The 12,610-nt window shown below is 38.7% G+C and overlaps 1 protein-coding gene across 1 annotated transcript in view; it reads left to right on the top strand.

Annotated features, from left to right (window-relative positions):
• The first annotated feature begins 866 nt into the window (after window positions 1-866).
• Window positions 867-12,610, top strand: part of LOC139720542 (protein spire homolog 1-like) — a 75,582-nt gene continuing 63,838 nt past the window's right edge. Inside the window, exons 1-3 of the mRNA XM_071631894.1 lie at window positions 867-1,391; window positions 4,425-4,450; window positions 5,304-5,675. Of these exons, the coding sequence (XP_071487995.1) occupies window positions 1,142-1,391; window positions 4,425-4,450; window positions 5,304-5,675 (648 nt within the window). The 5' untranslated portion in view covers window positions 867-1,141. The remainder of the gene's footprint in view (window positions 1,392-4,424; window positions 4,451-5,303; window positions 5,676-12,610) is intronic.

A 12,610-nucleotide genomic window follows, 5' to 3' on the forward strand; every position in this document is an offset into this window, starting at 1 on the left:
TCTAACCTGCTTCCATAGTTGATTTTCCTGGTTTATTCTCTTATATTAGTTCCTTTCTGGTTAGGATATTCGTGTTTTTATACATATTCATAGGCTATAGTTTATATCTTTACTATAAAACGCTTTTGATTTGGTTACAAATAGCTAAGTAACAGAAAGAATGGTTGAGACTGGTCATAATAATAATGCGGGCAATGACATGCGGCTTCTTTGTAAATCTGAACTACAACAACTTTGATTGGTTATCTTCGTTGGTCATTTCTCTATTACCCGTACTGAACTCAAGGAAAAATCGGTTTGCTTGCTACTGCATTTTGTTTCTAAGTAGTTCAGGAGATGTATTTTTAGCATGAAAAATATGAGCAATGCTTGATGAAAGAAAACCTCACAAAATACCCGTGCATCCACATAAGACAGAAATAATGTGATTTATTAACGGCGCCGCTTTACAACCAAGAAAAAAAAAGTGGAACAAAAACATTATTTTTTGGTGCATGAGTGGGTGACAGGTGATCGTTCATAAACTGTAGTTTTGTATTGTGTGTGTGTGTGTGTGTGTGTGTGTGTGTGTGTGTGTGTGTGCTTGTGGTACTATGCACGTAGTTTTGTGCATGTGTGTGTGTGTGTGTGTATACGGTAGTTTTGTGCATGTGTGCGTGTGTGTGTGTATGTGTGTTATGAACACACATGATAACAAGCAGCATTCGCTCGCTCCGGCCCCACTCGCAGTGTCGATCGCGCGCATGCAGTCCACAGAGCACACAGTTCTCCAGTGTATTTGGCATGGTTAGCTGTTGGGTACGTAGTGATGCGTGGTATGGTGCGCATGTTGAGATTACCGGCATTTGAATGAAGGAGATTCATATCTCGGATGAGATGAGATGATACTACCGGACCACAGTAGCACAAAGGAGCTTTTTCTTGGTGACATCAACAGTGGCGTGTTTCGGATACATTATGCTTCTGCTATGTACTAGTACTTACACTTCGTACGAGATGCAAATGACAACAGTTTGAAGTCGGTCGCGAAAAACGGCTGCTACATACGCTGTGCTCTCCCAGCACCGCTTCGCCTTTCCTCCTATCCTCGCTCGACGTACGAGTCGATATTCCACCGATAGGTGATAAAACTACTCTCGCTATGAGTGGAGGAGCTCCAAATTCAGGTGTCCAGGTTGAAGGACAGGAAATAATTTCTCTGCAAGAAATCTTGGAAGCTTTTGGTGCTCCACTTAACGAGGAACAAGCTTGGGCTCTTTGCTACCAGTGTGGGAAGTATGTCATCGAGAACAGCGGGAGAAATGACATTCGATTATTAGAAGGAGCCAGAGGCGTTTTGCTCAGTCGAGATGGCAACGTATGCCTAGCCGGCGCCGTTCCGGATAGCACAGGTATGTGGTAGCTTGGACGTGGGGATGGAGCGAGCGGCGGCCCAATTACTGGTCACCCTCGCCGACGCCTAGCTCTTCTCGATCGGCCCTCTCTGGCTGTGCCGGGTTGGACGAATCAATGACAGGAGCTATGATCAGGCTAATCAGTGATGATGATAAATGCATTTATTCATTGATATGTGTCTGCTGTTATACTTTTTTCCCTCAAGCCCAATGATGACGTAGCAAGAGTTGAATAATGTCTGACTACACATTGGTATCTAAAAGACGTCTACTTTAAGTATTTCATACACACACCCACACACATAAAAACAAACACTGATTACAAATAGAAAGTTATTATCAAGGAATGCTGGAATTATTTATAGACTTAGGGGCCTAGGTTTTTCATCCCATCCAAACTAATGTTTTATTTAAACGCTATACATCATGTAAATACATTGATTATTAAACTATGGACTTTGAGGGTCAGCTCCAAGATTTTGATAGGATTGTAAAAATACAAAATACGAGAGGATTCTTCAAACTGTTGTCAATCTGGACTCCTGTTTGCACATTTCAAATGTATTTTTTGAGAACAAATTGTCGAAAATATATGACTTGCATCTTCTCCACCTTTAATCCGTGATATTTCAAACCTACATGAATGAACTTCCAACTGTTTAATATGAGAAAAATAGTAATGTTGTGTTCATTACTCCACTCGTCAGCAAAACTTGTTCCATTAAACATGGAAGTATAACTCATAGTCATAGTACATGCATGCACCACTTTTGCACAAATCACTTAGCTATTCTGGTCCTAAGCTTTGAAATATTAAATTTGCTAATCGATGTTAAATCTACTCCAGTTTGTTTGTATTCAAGCAGAGGCTTAAAAAACAACAACCTTGCATCCTACATTCCTAGTATATTCCTACATTGTATGCTGATTGTGATCTTAAATTAGTGGTCTTTCACAGATGCAGTTATTTCTTGTATAGCCAATTACATCATTTCAATAATGCCAAACTTGCACTGTCTTCCAAATATCCAAAATATCTTTTTCAATTCACACTCACAGCTACATGTATGTTCTCCATTTTCAGGATCAGGATCTACACATTAAAACAAGTTTTTTGCTACTTTAAGCTCAGCAGTCTTTTTAGAATGACTGAAACCTCTTTTTATGCACTGTCAACAGATCTAGCAATAGTTGCATGGCCCATGATAGTACAATAAATGACAAGCTGGATATGACATGAGAAAGCAACAGATTGAAGGAAATTCACACAACTTTAAAATTTTGTAGAACTTTGTTCGTGATGAACATGCCATATATTTGGGCAGTCACTTTGGTCATTTTCTGCATAGACGATCACATACAGTTGTACCATCCGCTGTGTATTTTTTTTTTTTTAAATAATGTGTAGAACACTGGTACTACACTGTACACTAGGTACTATCAGTATCTGAGGAAAGTGAGAATACATTCTTCGTTCTTGATGTAACTTTGGTTAAAAGTTCATATTGCATCCCCCCCCCCAAAAAAAAAATAATAATAAAGATAATAATAATCAAGATAATAAAAGGATATATTACAAGGCTGAAAATTTGTTTCCAGCCATGTTTTAGAGTTCTATAATTATTGCTTTAGGTTGAAAAAATAGAAGAAGTGGAGTTAAGGAACATGTTAACCAGGTATCACTGATTCTTGAATCCTACAGATGTAGATTAAAATAGGCTTGGTGTTAGGGTTGAGGAATTGGACATTCTTATGTTGAATCTTTGATATTCAGTATTTAGTGTTTCTTATTATAATGTTTGCCCAAAGGATACCATGTCCCATTTTGAATTCAGTCGGCATTAAAAGTGTCACCCTCTTTTAGAATGTTGGAATAGACCCTCCTCCCCTCCTTAAAATCCCCAAGCTTGTAAAGTTTCTACTTGCAGTTTGTGTGGAGGTAATTGTAACTTCAATTATAGTCCCTGCAAAAAGTTGTTACTAATGAACAGTTACTGCTTTGTCATGTGACACTTGATACCCGCACACACCCACATGACAATTTAGGCCGTGTGGTGGTTGGGGAAGTCAGTGCTAGGTTAACACAAGTAGTTGGTAGCTTGATAGTACCAGGAGAATAAATTGATTGCATCCATTAAATAGTCTCATTCTGACGTTAGCAGGTTAATTTGCATTGAACTGTATTTGATGCCAACAAAGTCATCCATGCTTTGCTCAATCTGTAAATTGTCAGTACTGTTTGAAGACTTTCAATTTGATGTACATAAAAAGACATTTGAACAAATTATGTATTTCAGGCAATTCATTTACAGTGTTTTGAAAATAAATTGGAAGATGATCATGAATGTAATCCTCTTCAAAAATCATTTTCAGATCCGGGGAATAACTGACCTGGTAAATACATTGTTCTGAACTGATTTTTAAAAAATAGGATAATTTAGATACAATTTGATAGAAAACCAGAATCTCATCAATGAATTTTAAAAAAATAGGATAATTTAGATACAATTTAATAGAAAACCAGAATCTCCTACATCCTGAAAAGGGTTTGATGGTAAAATACTCATAATTGAGCATTCAATGCATCCTATTCCAACGGAAGTGGTTTGAATCCAAACAAGGACTTTCTTTTTCTGGCATACAGTTTGATGTGACTCGGATGAGATGAACACCTTCCATTGAATGGATTAAGCAGTGCTCAGTTAAGCTCTATTCATTGGCAATTACCATACCACATGGTGTCTCTTTTTCTGCACATGATTAGACCTAGAGCAAAGATGGACTGTGTAAAGTGCTGGTAATAAGGTCAAATGCTCTATTGATGCTGTTTTAACAGGATGCAATGTGCACATGGCATGTAATGTGCTTCCAAACAGCATTTAGGCTTGTGTATGTAATGCTGCTCAAGATATACTTGCAATTAATATAGAAAATATCCTGTTAGGTTAGAATCATGAATGTGATATTGTCATCACCTACTTCCTCTGTAATGTACAAATTTTCATTTTCATCTGTTTATTCCATCTACAGATAATGCAAGGGGAACGGAACATGTGGTGAGTTTCCGTAGTGTAGATACCAGTAGAAGATATATTTGCAGATGTCTTTTAAAAAAGAGGAACTATCCTTCAAGTTGAGTTGACTTTAATAGAATAAAAGATACAAATTGTAATGTTCATACAGAATAGTAAGAGTGCTAGTAGAAGGAGACATACAGCTGTAAAATCATGAAGCAATGATACAATTGTAATTTGTAGATTTGTTTTTCTGTTTTCATGAAATATTACGTGATCAGTAAAAATCTCATATGGAAGTAAGACATGATGGTGATACAATTACCAAACAACTCTTTCACTGACCTGTTCATAGAAATGCCTTTTAACAAAAATAGAATTGTAAGTTAAAGAGGATAAGCAGCAACAAATGATTTTAGAGTGCAATTGACAAACAGCAAGTACTTTAAAAAAGGGGGAGGGTATTTTAGTTGCTCGATTATCAACCTAAAACATGATCTGAATGGCATGCAAGCCACTACAAGAGGTGATGGTGATGGCATCATCCCCCTCATGTCTTATGCATTATATATTAAATATGTGTTTGCAATTTCTCATTATTTCATGATATCATGGAAAACTTTTTAAAACCATCTTGTTCCTTGATGTAATCAACATACTGCCAAGAACATAAAAATGTAATACCAGTAATTCTTCAACAGTGACAGCAACTGACAACAACAATAAAATCTTAGGTTGTTCTTATTCTAAAGGTACAAATATCCAAAGGGAATAACTTGTGTGTGCAGTGTGAGCAGGCGAGCTTGCATTTTAGTCCATGAACCACATTGCTTCACTTTGTGTCTTGTGTTTTTTTTTATCACGGAATCTGTTTCTTGCTGTTATGCACACACAGCTGGTTAATGCCATTGGAAGGATTATATATCTTGCCTTGGACTACGGCTTGTCGGAGGAGGAGGAGCGGGAGCTCTCGCATCCACTTGAGGAATTAATTGACTTCATGACCGCTGAGGAGGAGGAGGAGGATGAGGATGCGGAGGATGAGAATAGGAATGGCAACAATAACGTGGAGGGAAGGAACGGTGGCTTGGACAATGTGGACGAAGGCATAGTGGATGTGCAAGAATGGGATGATGATGATGAGGAGGAGGAGGAGGAGGGGTCAAAGGTCGTGGATGGAATCCAGATGGACAGTGCTGCCAAGGTTGTAGACAGTGAGAGGGAACAGGAGAACAATGCATCTCAGAGAATGACAAATCTGCTAAAAGTAAGTATGTGTGCTTATTTCTAATGTGACATCATATGAATGCATCACCAAATTGCACAGTTCTGTAATGTGTTTTAGGCTGCGTTTATCTAAAAATGTTCTGAGGCAGAATCATGATCCTAAACGCGTTTGAGGCATTTTCAGGGGTTAGATAAACGCAACCGTGGTTTCAAACGCGTTTAGGAACGCCATTTTGAAACGCCTCTCAAAGGGCGTTTTGAAACGCGTTTGAGACCACGATCGCTGTTCTGTGAGTAGATAAACGCAATGCCGTTTTGAAACGCGTTTATATCTCAAGGTCAAATCCCAGCTGTTTCCGGTTGTGCTCTCTGCCCATTATTTGTATGTGACTGATGAGGCAGGTTTGGTGGTATGAAGTTGACCTTTACTTCCCGGGTCAGACGGCGCAAAGCAGCTGCGCAGTGACACCACTGGAATCGCGATTGTATGATGGTTAGATAAACGCGGCTCCTCGAGAATCGCGTTTCAAACCACGTTCACAAACACCGTTGCAAACGCGTTTGGAAACATGATTCTCTCTCTCAAGTTAATAGATAAACGCAGCCCTAATAATCACATTTTTTCAATGTTGAATTTTTTTTTTTTAATGCTATGACTGACCCTTGACCATTACATATGAACATTTCTGGTTTTACAGTACATGTACCTTGAAGCATCTTTCCCACAGGCCTTCTTGCCCTGTGTTTGTTTCATTTTCCATCTGAGATGACTGGATAGCCCATTTTATACAACATCTATTTAGAATGTAGCTATCCGATTGGTCGATTGCCCATCATGTGACATTTAGTGAAAGGTTCCATTGCATGCTCTGGGTGTCTCAGCAGTGCAATTTTGTTTGACCAAAATGTTCCATTGCACGCGCTCTGATGTCACAACAAACAAACATGTGCCGCGCGCACTCAACAATTACAAGCGCGCTTACAAGTGCATACTTTTGTCACTCATTTTTGTAAACGACTTCGTTTTGCATATGTACACATGTATACACGGTGACTGCGACTATGAGGCTACTCATTAGTCTTTCATGGAAAATGTTTGCCATTTCTGTGCTAAATTCAAGAATCTGTTGACGTTCAAGGTGTTGTATAAAACAAATAGTGTATGATCTTTACTTGTGCAATGGAACCAGATTTCGCACTCGGTGAAAGATGAGGCACACTATTCAACTCCGCTTCGCCTCGTTGAATAGAGCACCTCTATCTTTCACCTTGTGCGAAATTTTGTACCATTGCACTCGTGACCATTCACTATTTGTATAATATTGCACCCTGCTCTTTGCTATGAGCGAATGAAGTAGAATATTTTCATGCATGAGTTGTAATTCTCTCACATACACAGGACCTCCACTTTTTGTCCTATCTGAGGGACAGTGACAAAATTTATGGGCCTAATTTCTCTCCATAACTTGAGAAGTTCTCAAAAACCCAAGAGATATTTGTATCATTTAAATGTATAAGTTGAAGAAAGAAAAGCAAAGAAAAAACAAAGACAGAGAGGGAGAGAAGAGAGAGCTGTGAATTCACTTTTCATGACCATTCACCATGTGAGATGATTGCAGAGCACACATGGGTTAGGAGAAATTCCTCTGTATTCTGTTGTCATGGAAACACCCCAAACATTGCTTAGGGCCCATGCTGAGTTTTCTTATCCTTATTCCCTTGATGAAGGTTGTTCACCTTTTAACAAGGTCAAAGATCTTGGCTTGCCCCAGCTGAGAGGTTGCTATGCCAACTGCAAGCCTGCTTGGGAAAAAAGGGGGAGGGGATGGGGGAGAGGTTAATAGTCTAGACTGAAAACATTCCAAGGATAAATTCCAGCAAAAAAAAAGAAAAGAGTCCTCAACTACAGACTTTCTCTACATTTTTTTTTCAGGAGTGTTAAAAAAAAACCAGAATGAAGATGTTCAGTATGAATGATCCAAGCTTCTGAGACTTGAAAATATTTCTTGGTGCAGCATAATTTGTGATCAATGTACATTGTATCAATGTGTGATGACTCATTGTAGGGAGACATCAAAAATCTTATCAAGCAACAGTGTGTATAATACTAGCCTCTTTACCAAATCTGGCAGGGGGGGGGGGGGGGGAGGGGGTGCAGATAGACAGAGAAACAAGAAAAATCTTTAATTTATGATGTGAAAGTCTAATCACATCAGCGAATAAACTGTTTGTTTGTTGTGATCTCTGAAGAGGTACAATTGTACATTGTACTCAGGTAGCATTGATTTGCCTAATAATGCAAAATATCATCAATATGATTCACATAAAAAAAAAAGAAATTTAATTTTTAATCATTTACAGCTGCCATGATAGCAACTAGAATCAATATAGGGGCCTAGCTGATTGGTAGTTATCCAGCAGCTGTAATGGTAACTGTAATCTTTCATACTCAAGTTGTGATGTTGTGTTGATAGTGACAGCGTTTTATGAAAAGTTTAGCGTGGAATTGTAATGAGATGGCCTGCATTGGTAAAAACACTACTTGCAAAATGTACGTACTTGTTCACCATTCAAATTTTATGAAATGTACAAATGCCTCTTTTCTTTTCTTTTCTTTTCTTTTTTTTTGGGGGGGGGGCTATGATGACTTTACATTTCTTTGCTGAAATGAAGAAAAAGAATAAAGAGAGAATAAGCAGCAGATGCCATTAAGGAGAAAATGCACTTGTTAGTACCATAAGCTTGCCGCAGTCACGCAGGTACATTGTAGTCGTACATGTACACGATGTCTCAATGCATTGAACACGACTTCCCCCAAGCTCAGACACGGGCTCACTGAGCTGCATGCATTGACATTCAAATTTCATTGTCTGTGCATCTTGGAATGTCTTTATCTAGCCAGTCTGTGCCCTGGGTTAAAAACCTGTAAAGTGCATGAATATATTGTGGAGTACTTGTACTGAGCTCCTGATGGTTTGAGGTAATCCAGACTGAAAGAGAGGGGAAAACAGCTGTATGTACTGAGTCTAATTTACTGTAACTCTAAATCGCTTTTTCAGCTTCCAAACAGTCCCGATAGCTTGAATGCTGTTTTCATTTCTTTACAACTTTGCTTTATTCCACGCTATAATGCTAGGTTTTTCACGATGAGATGATCATGTCAGGATCTTGCTTAAAGGAGGAAATTCCAGTGTGGTTGTACTAAATGTCTACTGTAATGTATACAGCTGTAGCAAGCATTTAAATTGAGAGAACTTAAACATACTCTACATGCATGTAAAAAATCACCTGCCCCAAAAGAGGTTATTGTGAATACAGTCGAATCCTATGTGATTTTAGAATTCATACTACAATGTATGATTTCCTATTAGTGGTAGTTGCAGCAAATTTATGGAAATCAAATAAGCTCATGATGTCTTCGCCTTTTGATTTTCCAAATTGTACACACCTGAATCTACATGAATTTACAAGTTACAGACGTACCTATGTAAGACTGTGATATTGTTCACATCTAATATTTGCCCAAATAGATGCTGCAATGATCTAGCAATATAAATTGGTGATTTATTAGGTGATACGCTATCAGCGTATCACCTATTGTGATTGTCAAAATTTCTCTTTTTTTTTATTCTTCTTTCTTTCTGCCACATTTTGTGTCGTCAATATCTCAACAATGACATTACGGAATAACATGACATTTTCAGTCAACATGTCTCATAACAATATCTAGCCACAATAAGGTTTTCATGACAGTAACATATCTATGACGTCATCTAGGCGCCATTTTGTGATTTTCGGACCTTGTCACATGATCGATCATAACTTCATAACTAGATATCATTTCTGTATCATTTTCGGTGGACATAAAGTTCAGGTCACGCTCTATCTTACATTTTAACGCTAGTTACCCAGGTCATCATTACGCGCGCGTTTGCGCGCGTCAAAATTTTAAAAGGCTCAAAACGACTTCCCAATGGGAAATCTCGAAGTTTCAGACAATTTTAAGCGTTTCAAACATTTTCTCGCGTGCGCGTCCGTCCGCGCAATTTTGCGCGCAGAGGGCGTAACTAACATGAAAATGCAATTTTTTTGACCGATTTGGATTTCTGATACTTTGAGTAACAATATTCATTGATTTCCGATCGATTTTGACCTATAACAAAGGAATGCACTGGCGTCAAAGTTGAAATTCCGCGCGCGCGTCTTTCTGCAAATATAGTGAAAAAACATGTCTTTGTTTATTTCGCCATAGCTCTTTAAATCGTCCATTGACCCTATATTTCTCTTGCATATTACAAAAGCATATGAATTGGAAATAACGTTTCAAGTACCGATATTGCCAGGAAAACTCATGACGTCATCATATCATCATCTGAAATCAAAAAAGTGGAATTAATTTTTTTGAGGTACTGTTTCTGACATTCATTTGCTCGTATCTCTATTGTTTAAGCTTAATATTACTCCAAATTCAGATATGTTTTGCTTTGAACATTTGCCTTTCAAGTCCATGTCATGGTTTTAAAATTTGATGACGTCATCATACTTTAAATTGTGATTAAAAGTAAAGACACAAAATCGGACAAGTTTACGTGTTATGTCTATGGGAGGTGATTTTTTTAAAAACCATGCATTGACTTGACAACGTTTAAGCACCTTTATCTCAGCTGATTTTGCTCCATTTCCTCTGAAACTTTAGTATGTTGTAGCTGAGACAATAAGCTGCAGTAATCATGCATTTTATTCTTTGAAATCTTCTCATCAGATTGACAATTTTGCAGTTTAAAACTGAAAATGAAAATGGAATGTGGACAAAACGATTCCTCATGTATCTTTCACATACATAAGTTTACTTTCCCCATATTTTCTCGTCGAGACGTATGGCCGAGTGGATAAAGGCGACGTCTCAGAGACTTGAGGTTGCGGGTTCGAACCCCACAAGATCACGAAACAAAATACTTAGCTATTTTACTTTTTTTTCTTCAATTTTGTATTACATATTCGTCCATGTAGAAATCACGTTCGTATATAAACGCACCTATACACACACACAGACACACACACACGCCATATCCCTCTTTTTTGTGTGTTGGAGACCACATTGCTTCGACTGCAGCAAAATTTTCCAGGTTGACTTTGTCAAACCGATCATAGTATGTAATGACGACGACTGAGGTGTTGTACTTTGAACAATTGTCTTTCAAGACGATGTCATTGTTTTGTAATTTGATGACGTCATTACACTGAAAATTGTGATTAAAGGCAAGGTATCAAAACCAGCCGATTATAGGTTTGATGTCTGCGGGACGTATTTTTCCCAAGTTGCCAGAAATGGCATAGCGACCTCAGTCGTTATAAGGCCACTTTTCCGTCTAGCAATGCAATAGATGTAGTGGGGTGGCTTAGTGACAAATATACTGATAATCGTGACACGCCGGACAAAAGTGTCATTTTTTCCTCAGACATTGGTATATATATGAGGATCAAAATTAGGGGGTGCTCCAAGAAATCCGCTAACAGAAAAAATGAGAAAATGCCCTTAATTTGTACATAACAATAATGTCTGAATTCAAAGACTATACACAGGGCATTCGCCAGGTTTCTGTACAATGCAATGCAATGTACATGGTTGCTAGTCTTAAAATTCAGACCCATAATACGACATATTATGTGCATGTTTACAGTAATACACCATTTTTACTGGTTTTCCTATGGTAACAGGTGGTTAGTCTGTGTTGCAGACCTGAGGGAGGTGTGTTGGAATAGTCCAGTTTTCTTAAGCACCTTTTCATTGAATAATTTCATATAATTTCTTGTAAAGGATTTTTTTAGTACTGTCTACAGTATCTGTCACAATAAAGTTTCACCTAACGTTTCACCTAACGTTGGTGTCGTGAAAATTGTCCTGGCTAACGTTAGCTAACGAAAGCTAACGTTAGCGATCGATACCTAACGTTAGCTATCGATACTGTAGCTAACGTTAGCTGCCAAGCTGGCAGCTAACGTTAGATGCCAGCTAACGTTAGCTGGCTGGCAGCTAACTCGTTTGTGTGTTGGCTCGATGGAAACTCGTGCACCGGACTCGAGTACTAACGTTAGAGTTTTCTCGGTTCCGAAAAGCGAATTCGCGATCGTGATTTTTTCTTCTTTGCTTTCGGAACGGAAAACTCGGAAGCGCGGCGGCGGTGCCGCACGCTTCCACCACCTGCAGGTCGCGTCACAGAGGTTAACATGTAACTTCTTCCAGATACTGCACTAGATCTAGGTCTCGTAAAATCTCAGACCTACGTTGCATCATGCATAACTATAAGAAATACAATTAATCTTCGATAAGCTCACTCGATATCTCGGTCCTGAAGGCATCGGGAATTCGTAGTGCTCGCTCGATTGAGCGTAACTTTGCTAGTGGACAGTTTATCATGTAAATTAACGCTCCTGTGGTGCATGGATCGAGCTGCGAGCATGATCGTGCCTCGTATCATTCCTAACGTTACAGGCAATACAGCGTACACTGTTACAGGCAGTCTGATTGATGCCTTCTCATTCACGTTCTTACTGTTACTATGTCACTGCATTCGACTGTGTAGCTGTAACTGTTAGTACATTCGGCCTTCCTAACATTAACGTTAGACTTCTTCGTTGGATAGCTGTGTACCGTGCGTTTAATATAGCGAGCTCGCGAGTTGAGTATGGACACAATACCACGCCACAGCACATTAATGTCTCTGCATACAATAACTGGTAGCGAACACGTGTTGATGTCGATCAGTCAGTGAGCTGAGATTTCATTGCGCAATTGAGTAGCACGCGGCGCATGGCACTGTTGGGCCCGCGTGGCAACCTGTAGTGCAGGTGTGTGTACCTTGACCCAGGGAGGTGAGAGCAATAGAGTAAAAAGATAAATAAAATAATAATTATAATAAATGAAAAAATAGAAAGAATTAATGGATAAATAAAGAAAAGAAGACTCCGGATAGA

This window comes from Diadema antillarum, unplaced genomic scaffold (assembly GCF_040938485.1).
Source record: "Diadema antillarum isolate AM-2024a unplaced genomic scaffold, OU_Dant_1.0 scf00000128, whole genome shotgun sequence".
Taxonomy (NCBI): Eukaryota; Metazoa; Echinodermata; class Echinoidea; order Diadematoida; family Diadematidae; genus Diadema; species Diadema antillarum.